The sequence below is a fragment of the Hippocampus comes genome, unplaced genomic scaffold (genome assembly GCF_001891065.2).
Source record: "Hippocampus comes isolate QL1 unplaced genomic scaffold, H_comes_QL1_v1.1 scaffold117, whole genome shotgun sequence".
In the NCBI taxonomy this organism is placed as follows: domain Eukaryota; kingdom Metazoa; phylum Chordata; class Actinopteri; order Syngnathiformes; family Syngnathidae; genus Hippocampus; species Hippocampus comes.
The window spans coordinates 1,105,429-1,121,973 of record NW_017805225.1 but is presented as its reverse complement, the minus strand read 5'-3'; the positions used below and the strand labels follow the sequence as shown (position 1 = coordinate 1,121,973).

Here is a 16,545-nt window from a genome sequence, read left to right as displayed (position 1 = left end):
GGAGCCCTCTTTTTCTTTCTTTTTTTTTTTTGTTTTTTTTTTTCATGCTTGGCCAGACTTCAGCCTGAGCCAATCCTCTGCATGCTACCTGTCACCATCGAGCTCTTGGAACAACAAGGCATGACGAGAGATTGGCCATTTCCTCTCTCTGCCTCTTATAGCATCCAAGTACTCGGGTGCTGATGCAAAAGAGAGACATAAAGAGGTGGGCCGGCCTGTTTCTTCCTTGCAGTCTCATTTTACGAGCGTCAAAACGAGCAAACAGAAAAGCTCAAACAACTCATAACAATGGACATCTGCTTCTTCGTCTTCTTCTGATTATTTATTTATTTTTGGGGGGGTGGGGGGTTTACCAAGGCCCTGTCCTGTGTTTATGCTACGTGTCGCCCAGCTGGATGGAATGAACATTATGTTGAGGCTGGCAAATGGCACGGTGCGCGGGTACCAAAACAAAAAGCCAAGCCCGGGCTCCGTGAAGTGCCTTGCACCCTGAAATGCTTCCAAACGCACTTCGGGCCTTTGCACACTGCGCTTAGCACAGCGCAGCGTGCGGTTGACGACTCATTCACTTCTTAAAATTATCATCGCAACATTTTTTATTCTTTTTTTTTTTTTTTCTGAATAATGAACAAACTACAGACGTGTGTGACACTTAGTTGTGATTTTTTTTTTTTTTTAACAGCTTGTTGGTGTAGTTTTCAATTTGCAAATGTTTTCGTCAACATGATTTTATTCTTATGGGATGTCAAATAATGCTCGTTTATTGCATGTCACAATATAACAGCGCATGAAAAATTGAAACATTGTGTCAACTTTCGAGATGCACCGATAGATTATTATCACCGGTATTCTTTTTTGAAATCTACACGCAAAGAATATTTAGCTGTTGTTGCGCAGCAGAAGTGTCCCGACGAGGAACGTAACTCAACAACCTACCACCGCATGTATTTATTTATTTTGTTTCCTCCACTCATATTCACTTGCTCAATTGATTTCTAGGCGGGCGAATAATCTAATTTCGCCTCCCATTCAATTTTTCAAGGACATGGCTCCTTTTCAGCGAAGCCTCTGAGCTTTTGTGGAGTCTTGCAATGCGAGTAGTCATGTTAAAGCCAGCTGGGTCACCTCAATTACGGAGGCCTCATTGCATCTGGAAGGGCTTTGCGTGGCTTTGGACAATAAGAAAAGCCTTGAAAAACAAAACCGGGCTCCTCTTTAACTGGTAAACTGACGGAATGTGTTTTTCAATCATGTCGCCTGCCCACAGAATATATGTGAAAAGCAGAAAAACAAAAAACCCTCGATGATGCTGAAGGTGTCAAATTATGGCGCATGGCCATCCATCTTTCAACGACCCGTAAAATGTATCCCGCGATTGGCCGACAACCGGTTCGGGGTGTGCCCCACCTACTGCTCGAAGACTGCTGGGAGAGGCTGCACCACCCTTGTGAGGATATAACGCTGCAGATGACGATCGATGGATGGCAATTCCATTTGCTTGACCTTTAACTCCTTCAATGCCAGCCATTTTTTTCTCCACCTGGGAGAGCCGGGGACACCTTTTGTCTCATTCTTGAAGGCCTACAGATATAAGCATGGAACCTACCAAGTGAAAGCTTTTATCCTCTTCTTTCATCAGGAAAGCAACCATTCTTCAGTCAAGAGCAGTTTAATATCGCTAAGTTCCTTGAATGTACTCTCTTACAAGAAAATTCTGAGGCAAAAGAGCCTTTTGTGGAAGGATGCATTTTCACTTTGCCACTTTTTTTTTTTTTTTTGCATTAGTCATACCTCTAACATCTAAACAATCCTTTCCGACAAATTACAACAAAAAAAGAGGTCACTCTGATTCCATCATAGCAGCTTATTGCAAGAAAAACACTGCACTGATGCATGAACTTTGCATGAACTTTGCAATGAACGTCAAACTTGATCCACGTTCTCGCCACCGCACTGCTTTGGCACGCCACCTCACCACGTGGGATCGCAGTACTACTACACCATGACTCAATACTCACACGATGTGGGCACCAAGATCTGATCAAAGCCACTCCTGCCATCGACTGTTGATTTATCATCCCTCGGTGCCACTTAAGCACTTGAAGATCCGGCAAATTTTCAAGATGTGAGGAATGGGATGCAGTTTTTGTTTTTTACCAATTTGGACCTTATACTGCGTCTTACTTGTCATGCAGGCAACTTCGAGCCTCTTACATCACTTTTCACTCGATACGTAGGTGTTTTGAAAAGCAGACTGATCTGATGTCTGTCAGCATAACAGAGAAGGAAATTGCTTACTGCCGCGGCGGTGAGGGAAGCCAGAATCAAAGCAACAACCGTACAGAGCACACGGCAAGATACTGAAGAAACCGTGGCAGATTTGCAAACGCACAAGCACATTGAATTAAGTCGCCACACATGCACAAACGCACATTACAGTGCGCTTGCCAAGGAACGGAATAGGGGCGGTTGAGGGTGGGGGGTCACTAATTACATCTCTTTTCCAAGCCATCGAACGAGTAAGTACCAAAGAAGGAGAGGCATGCATATTCATTGGTAGGCACTTGCGGGATCGCCTGTTGACAAAACAAATAGATGAGTAGTACCAGGCAGGGAGACAGATTGAGCAGAACAACAAGAACACCGTGCGAATCACATCTGAAAGGCTCCACTTTGGTTTCCAAAAGACAATGAGACACTTTTTGCATCACACGGTGGCTTTTGATTGGTCTAATTGGACCGTGCAGGTATGACAGCTTGCAGTCATATTTTGCATCAAGCCGTGACCACGCTTGTGAGAAAAAAAACAAGCAGGGAAGGAGGTTCCTGCCAATTCGGAACACTGCGGCCAGCTTCGATATTTCTCTGCCGCTCCTAACTGAGTCTTCCTCAAACATCCGTTCCGTCGCGCCATCGTGGGGAAGCTGGAGCCTGTTCCAGTGGCTCTGAGCCAGCGGTCACGTGGAAACTCGACTCATTTGCTCCAATTGCAGTGCAAATACGCGTGGAATTTTCAAAATACATGACGGTGTGGATGTGGGGGATTTGAGTGCCTTTAGAAGCCGACCTCGAAGATGGTGGCATTTTGCTGCATTGACACAATCTATTGAACAGCAAATCTCCCTTGTGTCGCGGTACAATTTTGGGTGCCGGTCACAGAAAGGTATCAAAAAAAAAATGAACCATCTTGCCACCCTCGACTCATGGTTGTTTTTTTTCCTCTCCCTATGTTGTTTATGTTTTCCAGCTGCAGCCTTATGAAAATCGCAACACACCCACACTTCTGCCCTTGTTTTCTTTGCAGGGGAATCAATTTCGCAGTCATCTCGGCTGCTTTATTCCATGTGGTGGTGGTGGTTTTTTTTTTTTGCCCTGTGATTCAACAATACGCACCGCACACAAATCAATGCAATACTCCAAACATGTCAGTACTACGGGGCCACCCCCCCTCGGGCCGGGTCATCGCCGAGGATGCAGATGTGGCTCTCATCCACGTGAATGGGACTCGGTCGGACTCTTGAATTTTTTTTTCGCCCCCCCCCAAGCTTCATCAATATATTGACGTAAAAGTTCAACGTTCTTGAAAAGTTGACGCATAGTTGACGCATCGCTGCAGCGGTTATCTTGCAATAATTAAAGTGGCCTTTTTTTGTGTTATTCGTTATGATTTAGTCGGAAAGCATTGTCTTTGAGGCATCACCGATGAAAACAAAAAATGGCGTCCGAGTGATTGTTGCGCTTGAAATGCATCCTTTCACAAAAAGGTCTTTTCCTCCGATTTTTTGAAAAACAAGTATTTTCAAAAAAACCTCCCTGTATTCAACTGCTGTTTACCAGCGAATGGTAAAAAGTGTACATTTTTTTTCCTCCTGATGAATGAAGAGGGTTAAAGCTTTCTTTTGGTAGTTTGCATGCTTGTGTGGTTTTCTGTCGGCCTTTGATTGGAGAAAAACGGCCGGCGTTGAATGAGTTGTACTTTGCGTTGCACACCGAGAAAGGGATGCCTTGGAACAGCAACTTCGATCCCAAACAGGAAATGGCAGTTCAATGACAGATTGCATTTTCAGACAGCCGTCGTACCCTTGCGCCATCGTGTTTTGGTGAAAAGTCCACTCGTTCAACTGCACCGCAGCTCGGCTCCCCATATTGTGCTCCGCGCGGATGGATGTCGTCGATGGTTGCGCAGTGGCCGTACGTTCCGCGGCTGCGGAAACGCTTGACCGTCTGTCCTTTTTCTCTTTCTGACCCCTTCAGGCCTGCAAGACGTCTTGCCTGATTTTCTGCGCGGGCGTTTTGTGGAGGCAGCGCTCAGCTACGTGGCGTGTAACTCGGAGGGCGAGTTGCTCTGCCGCGGCAATGACTGCTGGTGCCGATGCGGCCCTCGCTTCCCCGAGTGCAATTGTCCCTTGGCCGACATCAAGGCTATGGAGGAGAACCTGGAGAAAAGCAAAGAGGCCTGGAACACTTTCAACCGAGACTTTATGGAATCAGGTACGGGACTACGGTGTTTGCTGTCCTATCGCTGCTGATCACCGGTCGGTTGACATCTTTTAGCTCACTTCCAGACATATACACTTGCGGAGGTTTTGGGTATTGAGCATCGCAGGAGGCGGCGCTCATTTCTTTGCTCCAAGCGTGCCATGCGCCAGATACTCCAACGCACGGTGATCGAAAACCTCCATTTCCTCTTAAACCTGGAGGCTGGAGTCACCGTGCAAATGCCCAATTCTCATTTTGTGGCTCTCCCAGTGTATCCCGTGTCCCTTTCTTTCGACGTAATCCAACACCAGAAATAAAACCCACATGAGCAGACGCTCACAATGCGCATCAACAACTTCGCAAAACTGATTCATGGGATTCCACTTTCCCTAAAATCACGTAATTGGGATGCTATAGAATAGGGAAAAAAAATCAGCAGACGGCGGCGGGATAATCCGGTAGGGGGGGCAGGGGGAAACTGATGGATACGAGATGCCACAGAATGAATCAATTCATTCATTGATCCATCCATGATCTGATGCGCTTCTCCTCCGGAGGGTCGCTGGCGTGCCGCAGCCTCGGGCTGTGTGCCAGACGTGCTAACCAGTCCACCGCCGTTCATTCATGAATTGACTTACTTGCTTACTAACAGATCGAAAAGAACGAACTAGAAAAGGAACAACTAGTACGGGATGGGATTTTTTTTTTCCGTTTTTCTGCAGGAGATTCAGCGAAACGTGTTGCCGCACAGAAATGCCACAACAACTCGCGCCGAGAGCAAACGGCGTCATGTGGTATGCCGAGCCCAAGTGATTGAGGCCATTTGAGTTCAAACATCTTGTTGTTGTAAAATGGATTTCCACCAAGCTGGGACTATTTATCACACGGCGAGTGGGGCTCAGGTGTGTGATATAATGGCGGTAATGATGCTGAACAATTCCGCCGTCTCTCACTAAATTGGAAAGTGAAGCCAAATCACCTGCTTGGGTTTTTTTTCCTTTCTTTCTCTTCATTGGCTTCACGCAGCGTTACTTCTTTACAACTTGGAAGATATAGACGGGATTTAATTGGACACAGATTTTGGGCAGATTGATGTGATGTTTGTGGGAAGGCTCCGCTTCCTCAGTGGCACTCGTGGGATGCAGTTGCGCCGTGTCTTTGGAAATTGTTTTGCGCCTCACATTATGGCAGTCTTTTGTGGTACCGGTGGACTCTTTTGGGACAATTTTGCCAACGGTTTTCCTTTGCATGTTCCATCTTTCAAAAGACGTGATGGTTTCGTCGGGAGATCAACTTTGTAGTCTGTCAGAACAATTTAGGATTGGAGTACTTTGGCTAAAAGTATCATGCGAGGAACACAGTTTGTCACACGCATTCAAAGACGGGGTGCATTCTGTCCGCCCGCCGGCATGCGCGCGGGTGTTGTTATGTTTGGAGAAAATATGCATTGAAGACACGAATTGAGATGAAGGAGGAATGCCGAAGGATGCGAGGGAAGAAGACTTCTTTCTTCGGCTCGAGCTCGGTGCTTGAAACGGGTGCTTCAGCTGGCCCCCCCACAATCATTTGTCGGGCCAGAAGGGGGGCGGGGTTATCATGACGACGACAGATGTCGAGGAATGACTCGTCATCCCTCCACATCGATGCCGCTTGCATGTCCCTGGCGGTTCTATACGACAGACAAGTATAATGGATGCTAGGCGAAGTTGCCTAGCAGATGCTAACGGCACATTCTTATTATTGTGAACAGCGCAGGTGCTCTTGGGTAAACGGTGATCTTTGGAGGCTTGACGATGACGTGATGACGTTGCTCCGACTTGGCTCTTTGCCGCTGGAAAACCAACTTTACACGGCGATGAAGAAAGCACACCCCGGTTCGTGCTCGCAGGAGCGCTTCTGTGCCGAGAGCCATTTTGTTTCCAGTTGTTGTTGTTGTTGTTGTTGTTGTTGTTGTTGTTGTTGTTGTTGTTGTTGTTGTTGTTGTTGTTGTTGATGTGAGTGGGGATGTTCTCTTGATTCGTTCAGTCGCAGCATACAACACCGCCGAAGCCTTGTCATGTTTGTCGTGAGTCATCTTATTGCCCAACTCGTTTGTCGAAACGGAGCCGGCTCACCCGGATGTGCAAAAATCACTAACATGCCCTCATGTGGATTCTGAGCACGTTGCCTGAATGGAGGCTTCAGGAAGGAAGGTGACGTCACTGGATGCAGCCGAGATGCACCGATGCTCCTTCGGCGCCCTGTTGCACCGTTACTCTTGAGGCTGTGAAATATTCATGCGTGCCCGTCTCCACACACATTTTGATAGGCAAGCTAGTGGCTGGGGTAGGCATGCTATCACGATCACGTCTTTAACTCTTCTGTAAGCCTTCAAGAAATGTTTACGCCGGCCGATTTGTTGAGTGTAAGCCAAAAAACAGACTAACCTGTTTTTTGTTTATTTCTTTTTTTTTTTAACTCCGGCATTCAAATTTTATGAAATGTGTAAATTGTAAATTCAGCAATGAGCAAAGGCCGACATTTGACAAAAAATGTTGCCGGTCCGTCATCATCACTCCGTCTTTTTTTTTTTTTTTTTTTTGAAGCCGAATCAAATCGTCAGAACTGTTTTGATCTCGCTTCAATCAGAAATTTCACCGGTCCGCTAGGCCATCAGTCAGTCTGTCCGTGAAACTACATCATACTGCGTCTGCCCAAACAGTCAGCCGAGGTGGCAGCTGAGAATACCGAGGGTGACGGATTGCGGGATTACACCCAATGGGAGAGCGCTGTGGTTTTCTCTGGGCGGCTGACATGGCAACGCACTCGGATCTCGTCAAAGAGCTGCGCGGGACATAAGACGGCCACGCCGCTGTTTGATGCTGTGTGCACGAATCTCCCTTTTTGCCTTATGTGATGTTTCATCCAGACTCGGACGCTACCGTGTGGCTTCGCGATCGTTTGAAATCAAGCAGGGGCCGGGCGGGGGGGAGCTCCCTCAAATCAGAGACAATTGGAATTTGCCATGATGTGGGATGCACTAACCCGCAGAACTATCCACCGGTTTATTTGGGAGGCGGGGAGGGGGGGGGGGTTGTTGGCATAACAACCGATGCAGACAGTGCTCTGACAAGCCGGTGTATTGTTTGGATCTCGAGCCTCTCGTTGCTTGTCTTTGTGGGTCGTTAATGTCCAACGCAGCACATGTTGCCGGAAAAAAAAAAAAATCTGCTTGTCAGTGGTTGACTTTAATGAGTCACTGCAAAATCTCCGGATGCTTTGTTTCCCTGCAGAGAGATTTCTGTTGATGTCTGAATTTCTCTTCCAGCTTTGTGAGGATTTTACTCTTTCATTTTTACCTGGAAGTAAAGCGCGCCGATAAGAGGAGTTGTTGAACTTTCTGGCTACTTTAGATAAGTGGGAGGGGGCGAGGGGCAGGATTGGCAATGGAGTGTTTTGCTGCAAAGTCTCACTCAAGTCAGCTCAGCCGTGTGCTTCCGCTTGTGAGTCTGATTGGCTGGACGGCGCCTCTCCTCATTGCAAAGTGTCAACATGATCCTCTGGAGAATCAATTAGAACAGACACAGCCTATCAAATGTCACCGCAGAGTGTGTGTGTGTGTGTGTGTGTGTGTGTGTGTGTGTGTGTGTGTGTGTGTGTGTGTGTGTGTATGCGGGAACAGCTGCAGTGGTGAAAGCCTCTCACTTAATGAGGTGCTCATTAATGAGGCGACACTCAGAGATGTCTTTTATTTTTGTATCATTTTCACACCCTATCGAGGTTTTATCCTCTCCAGAAACCCCCCCCCCCCCTCCTTCTTTTTTTTTTTTTTTTTTTTTTTTTTTTTTTTAAACAAAGAGTTTGAAAGTCGGGCAATGTGAAAAACCCAAGCTTCTATTCAGCTGCATCAGGGCTGTCCAAACTTTTTTGTTTGATGGCCGCATATGGAAAAAACGGAAGGACGGAAGGGCCACTTTAAAATTCGTTGAAACGCGCTAAAGTCAGTCAAGCAAGCAATCTTAGATTGTTTGCGTTGTCTCGTTCATTTCATCAGCTTTCTGTCCCAGGTGTAAAGGCAAATTGTTGAGGATTTTTTGGGTGGGGGCGGGGGAGGGGGGCACCTATCTCACAGCGTCGATCCAGTTTAACAGCTTCCCAGCAGCCGAATCGCCGCATGCCGAACCGAAAAAAAAAAAAAAAAAGACCATCCTGGAGTAAAGTGGCCATTTTTCAAAGCGTTTCCTGAGGAGCGTTCGCTTTATCAATCGGCCATCGAGCGTACAATCAACCACGTTTTTACAGCACAATTAGCATTTTGATTGCTATTTCTCTTTGATGGGAAAGAGTTCGCCTTTTGCGTGGCTCGTTCATTTTCGATATGAGCCGGCGTCCTTGCGCAACCTCAGGCTGCCGACCGAGCCAAAAGTGAAAACTGGGATTTGACTGCGCACCTCCCGAGCGCGTTCAGTGTCAAGCTCAACATTGAGTGGTGAGAAGCAAAAGCGGTTTCACTCGGGCTGCCGGAAAGCACACAACGGATTTCTTGCGCTTCCTTCTCTCTGTTCCTCTGCCAAGTGGCGGCCAAAGTGGAATCCTTATCATAGGCGCGATACACGCAAAAGGATTTTTTTTTCAAATCTGAAAAGGTTTTTTTTTTTTTTTTTTTAAATCTGTGACAAGCCTAATGCAAAAATATAGAAAATCAGGCATTTGACCGTTTGGGTCTGCTCTCATTCTTTCCACCGACGGCCCCTTTGCCAGCGCGCTTGCGCTGGAGCGCGTTCCGGGCCAGTGCTCAGGTGAGCACCACTTCTTTCTTTTTCCACCGCCAGAATTGGCGCTTGCTCAGGTGGATCATTTGGACGTGGTCACTTTATCAGGAGCTTGCATGCTGCAAAAGTGTGGGCACCCCTAGTGTGGAGCGTCGGACTCCATCACCCAGCCTTGCGGTGAGCAGAGAAGAAGAAGAACAAGAGCGGCGGGGGCCCGCTTTGACTGACTGAGCTTGGTTGGTTGGGGAAAAAAAAATAAAAGTCCGAAATCCACTGGTAGGTGAGTGTTAAGGGGGTGGGGGTGCGGTTCATGTCAGGCATTCCCGCTGAACAGAATGTGTGTTGAAGGCTGAGCTGAAGTTGATGGACAGCCCGAAATATGGTGGCTCTCCCGGTGTTTGAGTTGGCTTAATGGGATTTGGTGTCAAATGCGTCCGCTGTCGATCTATTTGCGCTCGAAGGGGTTGGAAGGATGCAGCAAGGCAGGACTCGATGCGTTGGTGAACAAGAGACACCGAATACTTGCCGACCGCTGAGGTTTGTGCAACTGGGTGATCGTCCGTAGAGGATTTCTTTGGGGAACGGTGGCAGACTTGATCGGCTTGTTATTCATACCGAGCAGATAAATCGAGGGTGGGCTTAAATATCTCAACAGATTTGGGGGGAAAGTGTCAACCCAGAGGACACTTGAGTTCAAAAGAATCGCATACGACCGTCGCAAAAATATTTGCTGTCATCCGTCTCAGTTATGAAAGTCCGACTGAATTTACAGATGCTTAACCGCAACGTCTTCTCCGTACCTGGACCAATCGCAGACGGGCACTATTTCATCGGAGCGTTTGAGAATTTATGGAGCCGGCCGAGCAATCACTCTGACCTGAACGGCGTGAACGATGGCACAGCGGATGCGTTGCGAACACTCTGAAGTGACGGAGATGGCAGCTACCTCGACAGCTGCGGCCCCCCCCCCCCCGGTTTTCCGCGCCGTCTCTCCCGGCCGCCATCATTGCGTGCGCCGTAAAAGGGGGGGGCGCACGTGCCGCCACGCTTGCCGGAAGACAGCCCAAATCCAATCTTATTGTCTGTCGCGTTTGCAGCTGAATTGTGCTCCCAGAAGGAGAAAACAACAACAACAAAAAGATTGCCAAAGTTGTCGTCGCAGGCGCTACACAGAAAACAAGCAAATACGAAAGGTGCTCGCTTTCTGACAGGAACGTCGGTCGCGACGTACGGCAGCCACGTGGGATCGTTTTGTCATTGCGGCGGTGAGCCGAATGACACTTTGACACTCGATTTGCATTTGTGGTATCACAGAAGAAAGCCGGCGCGGATGCCAAACTGGAATAGCGCCGACATTCCTCCCCATCCAAATCGGCGCCGGTACGCACGTGGCGCCGAGAAGGCGCAACCATCAAGCACAGATTCTTCTCCTTCGGCCAAAACGCTGAAACGGTCCACGAGGGGTCTTCACGAAGTGAAATCCCGAATCATCTGGACGTGCGCCTGACGGGCAACCCTTTCTCCTTTGTCTTTCCCCTTGTCTCTGTTGCAGATGAATTCAAAGGCTTCCTGAAAGGCTTGCCCACTGACCAATTCTTGAACGTGTCCACCATTGCCAAGTACTGGTCGGCGGACTTCCCGCTGCAGCGGCGCTACGCACATCTGGAGTCCGGCACGGCTTTGGTCCTGGGCAAGGCTCAGAAGATCGTCAGAAAATTGTTCACCCTCAGCAAACGATGTCCGAAACAACCTCGAATAAGTCTCCCCCGAGAAAGGTACGCCCATTGACCTTTTCGATTGCCATTTGAGCATTGAACTCAACGGGACGCTGTTTTGGCATTGCTTCAGGTCTTCCGGTGACTCGCCAGTTTGAAAAAACAAAACCGGAGCTTTTTTTTTTTTTTTTTTGTATCGAAGCAGCAGACTTGGATCAATTTAGAATTGGATCCATCCATCACGCCGATGCTTGTTTTTTCTCTCTTTACCCTGGATGGATGGGCGTCCTCCATGTTCTCCATCGCTCTCTGTTGCAACACACTTGATTGAAATCATCAGCTCATCAGCGAGCTCTTCGGAAGCCCGACATCGAGCCTGTTCTCTTGAATCACCTGTGTTGCAACAGGGAGACGGGCGAAACATGCGGGACGGCGACCCCCACCCTGGACCGGCCTTTCACGCCGATGCCGTACGGTCCCGATCGCTCGAAACGCTGATTGACCGACATTGTTTGTACGCGTGATTGATTTCGGCACAAAGTCGCTTGGGTGAGCTTCCTTCAGCCCCACTGCTGTGCTGCGGGCAAAACACCAAGGCCCGCGACGAGAAAGAGAAGCGCGGACTGACGCGAGGGAACGGTCGTGCATGCGAAAGGAAGGCAAAAGGGAAGGGAGGAACGGGGGTGAAAGTAGACACACTAAGAAGGAATGAACAAAGACCGAAACTTTCACCAAGGTGTCGGACGGACGAAGGGTCGAGTTGCAGGCTTGCGGAGCGAGCCGCTCTCTCCCCTTGGCAAGCTCTAATCAAGTCTTTTTGTGCGCTGACAGCCTGGCGCGTGTTTACAGAGAACCTTCATTTGCCTGCCAGTTCTTGGCCACGACCAATCACTCCATCTCCCCTCGCTTAAGCCCCCCCCCCTCCCTTGTCGCTTTCTCTCTTTATTTTTTCCTCCACTCTCAATTTCGTTTCCACTTCACACGCGCACACACACACGCACGCACACGCACTTCTCTGTCTCAGAGCATCATTCGGTCTTCGGGCCGCTCACAGCAACAGCGAGCCATCAGTGCCAGCAAAAGATCCATATTCTTCCCCGCACAGATCCATTTGTTTCTTCATCACTTCTTTCTGTCAATTTGCACGAGCCTCGGGGTGCACGGGATCGGCGTCGCTTTTGGGCAATGCTGTGTGCAATTTGCTGAACTCAGCCCGGGCGATTTGGAGGGATCGAGCCCATTTTCGTCTCATCTGCAGTCAAACACGGCAAGCGGCTCTCGGCGGGTCCAGAAAAAAAATTTAGAGAGTAGGAAATGAAAAAAGGAGCCAAGGGGGGGGGGGGGGGGGGGGCTCACGTGAATGAGAGTTGGTTCATCGCAAAGCGTGACGGCTTCCATCGTTTGCGTTCCAAAGGGAAAATGGCTTTAAAAAAAAAAAAAAAAGCTGCCTTCTTCATCCAAATGTCATTTCTTTCGTTACCTTCGACCCCCGACCGCACGGGTGACAGATCCCAAATCACGCATGTCAACTTGCTCCATCCTTGCTAAAATCCGGACCGAAATGTCAATAGGTCATGCGCACCAACAAATAGCGTTGAGACTCGGCAATCATTGGCTTACCGCTCACTTGAACAAAAAGGGAAGAAACGATTCCAGTGGACTGTTTTCAAAACGGGTTGGTGTGCCGTCTACGAGTAAGAGCGCGATGTGACGATCAATCGTTTTGGAGGTTTCACGCTCGCACCGGGAAGTCCTCACACTTCAAAGTGGCCCGCGACAAAAACGAGTTGTTCACGCCTGCCCGACGGCGGATGCCTCGGAAACAATTTCTCATCCACTTAGACTGAAGCTGTTCTTCAGTCTGGAAAGCGCTAACAGAAACGTAAAATGAATCCAAGATTGGACATTTTCAACAATCAGAACCATCAACGTTAACCACCACACAATAGTGGCGGAGAGATTTTCCAGGTGCCGCTTTTGAGTCAAGGTCCTCCACCCAGCTTTTCTGAGAAACATTTGTGAGGGGTTTTTTTTGTTGATTTTTTCGCAGGTCGATTGCCTTTTGGCTGAGCACGGCCCAGTCGCTGCTCTACTGCAACGACCGCGGCGTGCTGGGATCGTTCTCCGAGGAGGTCAAGAGTTGCCGCTGCCCTGCGGAACACCCGACTTGTCAGGGCGCCATTCCCTGTGTCGTCGGCGCCTCGTGCTCCGCGTGCGCCGCGGACAACGTGACCCGCTGCGGCTCCTGCCGCCACGGCAACCTGCTCCACCTCGGTTCCTGTCGACCGAGCATCGCCGCGTCCCTGGACCACTATCTGAACTTTGACCTCGACGTGCCGGATGCCGAGGTTTCCGAAACGTCTCGTACCTTCCGGTGGTTCTCAAACTTGGGCGCTCATCAAAAATGTTGCTTTACTTCCGCTCTGTGACTATTGGCTGCTCGAGCGCGTGTCTGCAGCCTTTGACTTGGATGGCTTTCTCAAAAGTCAATCCGCTCGATGCTTTCCTCATGCCCAATACAGTATCTCGCCAATGATGACAATGCCGCAATTACACTGTTACAATAAATAATCAAATAGAAGCTGTTAAACATCCAGGAGCTTACGTTATCGATATATGGTCAGTTCACCCCCCAAAAAAAAGTTTGTGTGGAAACAGTTTTCCATCTATCTATCAAAAAAAAAAAAATAATAATAATTCTCCTCATGGGATTAAAAATGTCCAATTCATTTTTTTCCATGAGCATTGTTTTTTTTCGCAAATAATCATCAACTGAACAATGTACCCCCCCCCCCCAAAAAAAAATTTTTTTTAAAGCTGGCACAGACTGGAAAAAGTAAAGGGATGCTCACCGGGAACACCCGCGTGGCCTTTGAAAGGAGTCGCCCAACCGCTCAGTCATTGACGAGCAGAGGTCGGGCCGAGGCTGCGAGAACTTCAGACGAGTCGGCTTAGGAAAATTCGAGCGCGGGCGAGCGATAAGGGGGAGTTTGAACCCTCGGGACGGGGAGTGGGCCGGCCGCGACTTTTCCCCGTCGCTAAGCGGGATCCGGCAAGTCTGAGAACCACTGTCGGCGTGAAGCCGTTGTCTGTCTTTTGTTTGTTGTCCCCAACCCACCCCGGGGACGTGAAAGTGAACGTCTGTTGTTTTTGCAGGCCAAGTACCTCCTTGAGCAACTGGACAGCAGAATGGAGGTCCACGCCATTTACATCAGCAACGACGTCCGTCTGGGAAGTTGGTTCAATCCGGCTTGGAGAAAGAGGATGCTGCTGACTCTCAAGAGTAACAAAAATAAGTCCAATCTCATCCACATGTTGATGGGCATGACTTTCCAGATCTGCTTAACCGAGAACTCGACACTGGAGCCCGTGCCGGCCATTTACGTCAACCCTTTCGGGGGCAGCCACTCGGAGAGTTGGTTCATGCCCGTCAACCGGCCTGACTTCCCCAACTGGGAGAGAACTCGACTGGACTCCTCCGCCGCCGCCGCCTCCGTTGCGCAATGCTACAACTGGACCTTGTCCTTGGGCACCCAGTGGAAGTCCTTCTTCGAAACCGTCCACATCTACCTGCGAAGCCGCATCGTCACCGACGACCCGACGGCCAACGAAACGCTCTTCTACGAACCTTTGGACATGGACGACCAGACGTCGAACCTGGGTTACATGAAGATCAACACCCTGAAGGTTTTTGGATACAGCATGCACTTTGACCCCGAGGGAATGAAGGACTTGATCCTGCAGCTGGACTACCCGTACACGCAGGGAACGCAGGACGCCGCCTTTTTCATGCTGCTGGAGATGAGGGATCGCGTCAACAGGTTGGCCCCGCCGGCGCCGCAGCCGCTCGACCTCTTCTCTTGTCTGCTGCGTCACCGACTGAAGTTGTCCGCCGGCGAGGCGGCGCGCATCAAGGAAGCTCTTCGGATCTTCAACTCCAAGCTGCCCGACGCCGCTCCCGAACCCGAGCTGGCTCAGCTCTGCAGCTAAGCCGAGCGCCGGACGGCCATACTCTGGGATATTCTCCCGCTGAACCTCGGGCCCGGTCGGGATCCGTCCTTGGCGAGATTGACAGGCGGAAGGGACGACGTCTCCCGGCTGCTTTCGCCGTGTCGTGACTGTCAGAGGCCGACGACGGGGGCGCGTCGGAGACCTGCCGGGGGACGGGAAGCTTGGCCGAACTCGCTTCCTTTCGCCGCCACTGCCTTTCTTTCGGCAAACTACCTGACAGCTGCGAGACTCGTGTCATTCGATAGGTATCGAGGAACTCTTCAGGGGTCAACAAGAGCAAGATCGTCCTTTTGTATTTTCTTTGGTGACCGAACAACCGAGAGAGGAATACAAACGAAATGCGCTTCGAAACGACGTTTACGCTTACATTTTGATAACTCCGACCGCGTTGCTATCAACCGATATTTGTTTTCAATCCCTACCTTGCATTTTTTTTTTTTTTTAAATGGACATTTCAAAACGCGTATTCCCGCTGAGCAACCGAGAGGCTTGTTAGTGTTCGCTCTGTACTTGGTGATGTGTGTTGACCAGAAAAAAAAAAAAAAGCTCAACACGTTGGCAACGCAAATAGCGACATGGCTTCGATGTTGCTTCTTTTCTTTTTCTCCTTTTTTTTTGAGATGAAAACCGAAGGTGATGTGGTTCTAAAAATATCTATACGTTTGCGAGTACAGTCCTGTAAATATTGCGCCATCGAACTTGAACATGTGCACACTGCTTTTTAGATAACCAAGTGCAAAGACCAAAAAAAAAAAAACAGAAATGTTGATAACAACTCATGCCTTATATGGAGTAAGTGTCGTGAGAAGCACATTTAGTTTTGGTGTTTGATTTCCTGGCAGGTGACGTATTCCATTTCATTTTCCAATCAACGGCAAAAAAAAGACGTCCATCCCGCTAACCGGCGTTCCCACGTCCTCGCTGGTCCCGCCGGCACTCTCGGCTTCCGTTTGCTCAACGTTCAGCTGTTGCCGGTGCACGCCAGTACTTCACGTCACGTTAATCGCTCACCCAAAGGTCCTCCGGGTTCAATTCGAGATGCTCTCGGAAACCTCAAGCATTCGCTATGACTAAAAATGTTTCGGATGTTTTTATTGCACCAGCCCAAAATGACAAGTCCAACGTGGTCAGCGTGACCTGCAAATGTTGCCGTTTTTCAAGGTTTCTGAAGGGCGCCGATGGTCATTCGGAGAAACAACACGACACCTTCGAACAGGTATTAATTATTTAGGATGATTATTCCATTGTGTATTTTTAAAAAAATCCAGAAAACATCTGTCATCAGTGTATTTGGGTTTGTTGTCCTTTCCAGCTGCCAATCAGCTTGCTCGATTTTAAAATCAAGTGGCATGTTTCTTTGGAATTCATTCCTGTGAATTTTTTTTGGGGGGGTGGGGGGTTCTAATTCTGAAGTGCATTCACCACTGTAAAGGTAACAGACACCTCAACTCAAGAGTGTCATGCATCAGCCCCGTGATAAATTTGCTTCTCTGCCCCCCCCCCAAAAATCTGTTGGTAATTGATTTGAAGCTAATTATTTGACACCATTACCAGCGAGCTGTATTTAGTAACCAGCGCCATGAACTGAA

The 16,545-nt window shown here is 49.0% G+C and overlaps 1 protein-coding gene across 1 annotated transcript in view; it reads left to right on the top strand.

Annotated features, from left to right (window-relative positions):
* The window catches only part of brinp2 (bone morphogenetic protein/retinoic acid inducible neural-specific 2), a 49,476-nt gene extending 33,143 nt beyond the window's left edge, over nucleotides 1–16,333 (top strand). Inside the window, exons 6-9 of the mRNA XM_019869319.1 lie at nucleotides 4,255–4,491; nucleotides 10,783–11,005; nucleotides 12,996–13,293; nucleotides 14,102–16,333. Of these exons, the coding sequence (XP_019724878.1) occupies nucleotides 4,255–4,491; nucleotides 10,783–11,005; nucleotides 12,996–13,293; nucleotides 14,102–14,935 (1,592 nt within the window). The 3' untranslated portion in view covers nucleotides 14,936–16,333. The remainder of the gene's footprint in view (nucleotides 1–4,254; nucleotides 4,492–10,782; nucleotides 11,006–12,995; nucleotides 13,294–14,101) is intronic.
* Nucleotides 16,334–16,545: the final 212 nt, after the last annotated feature.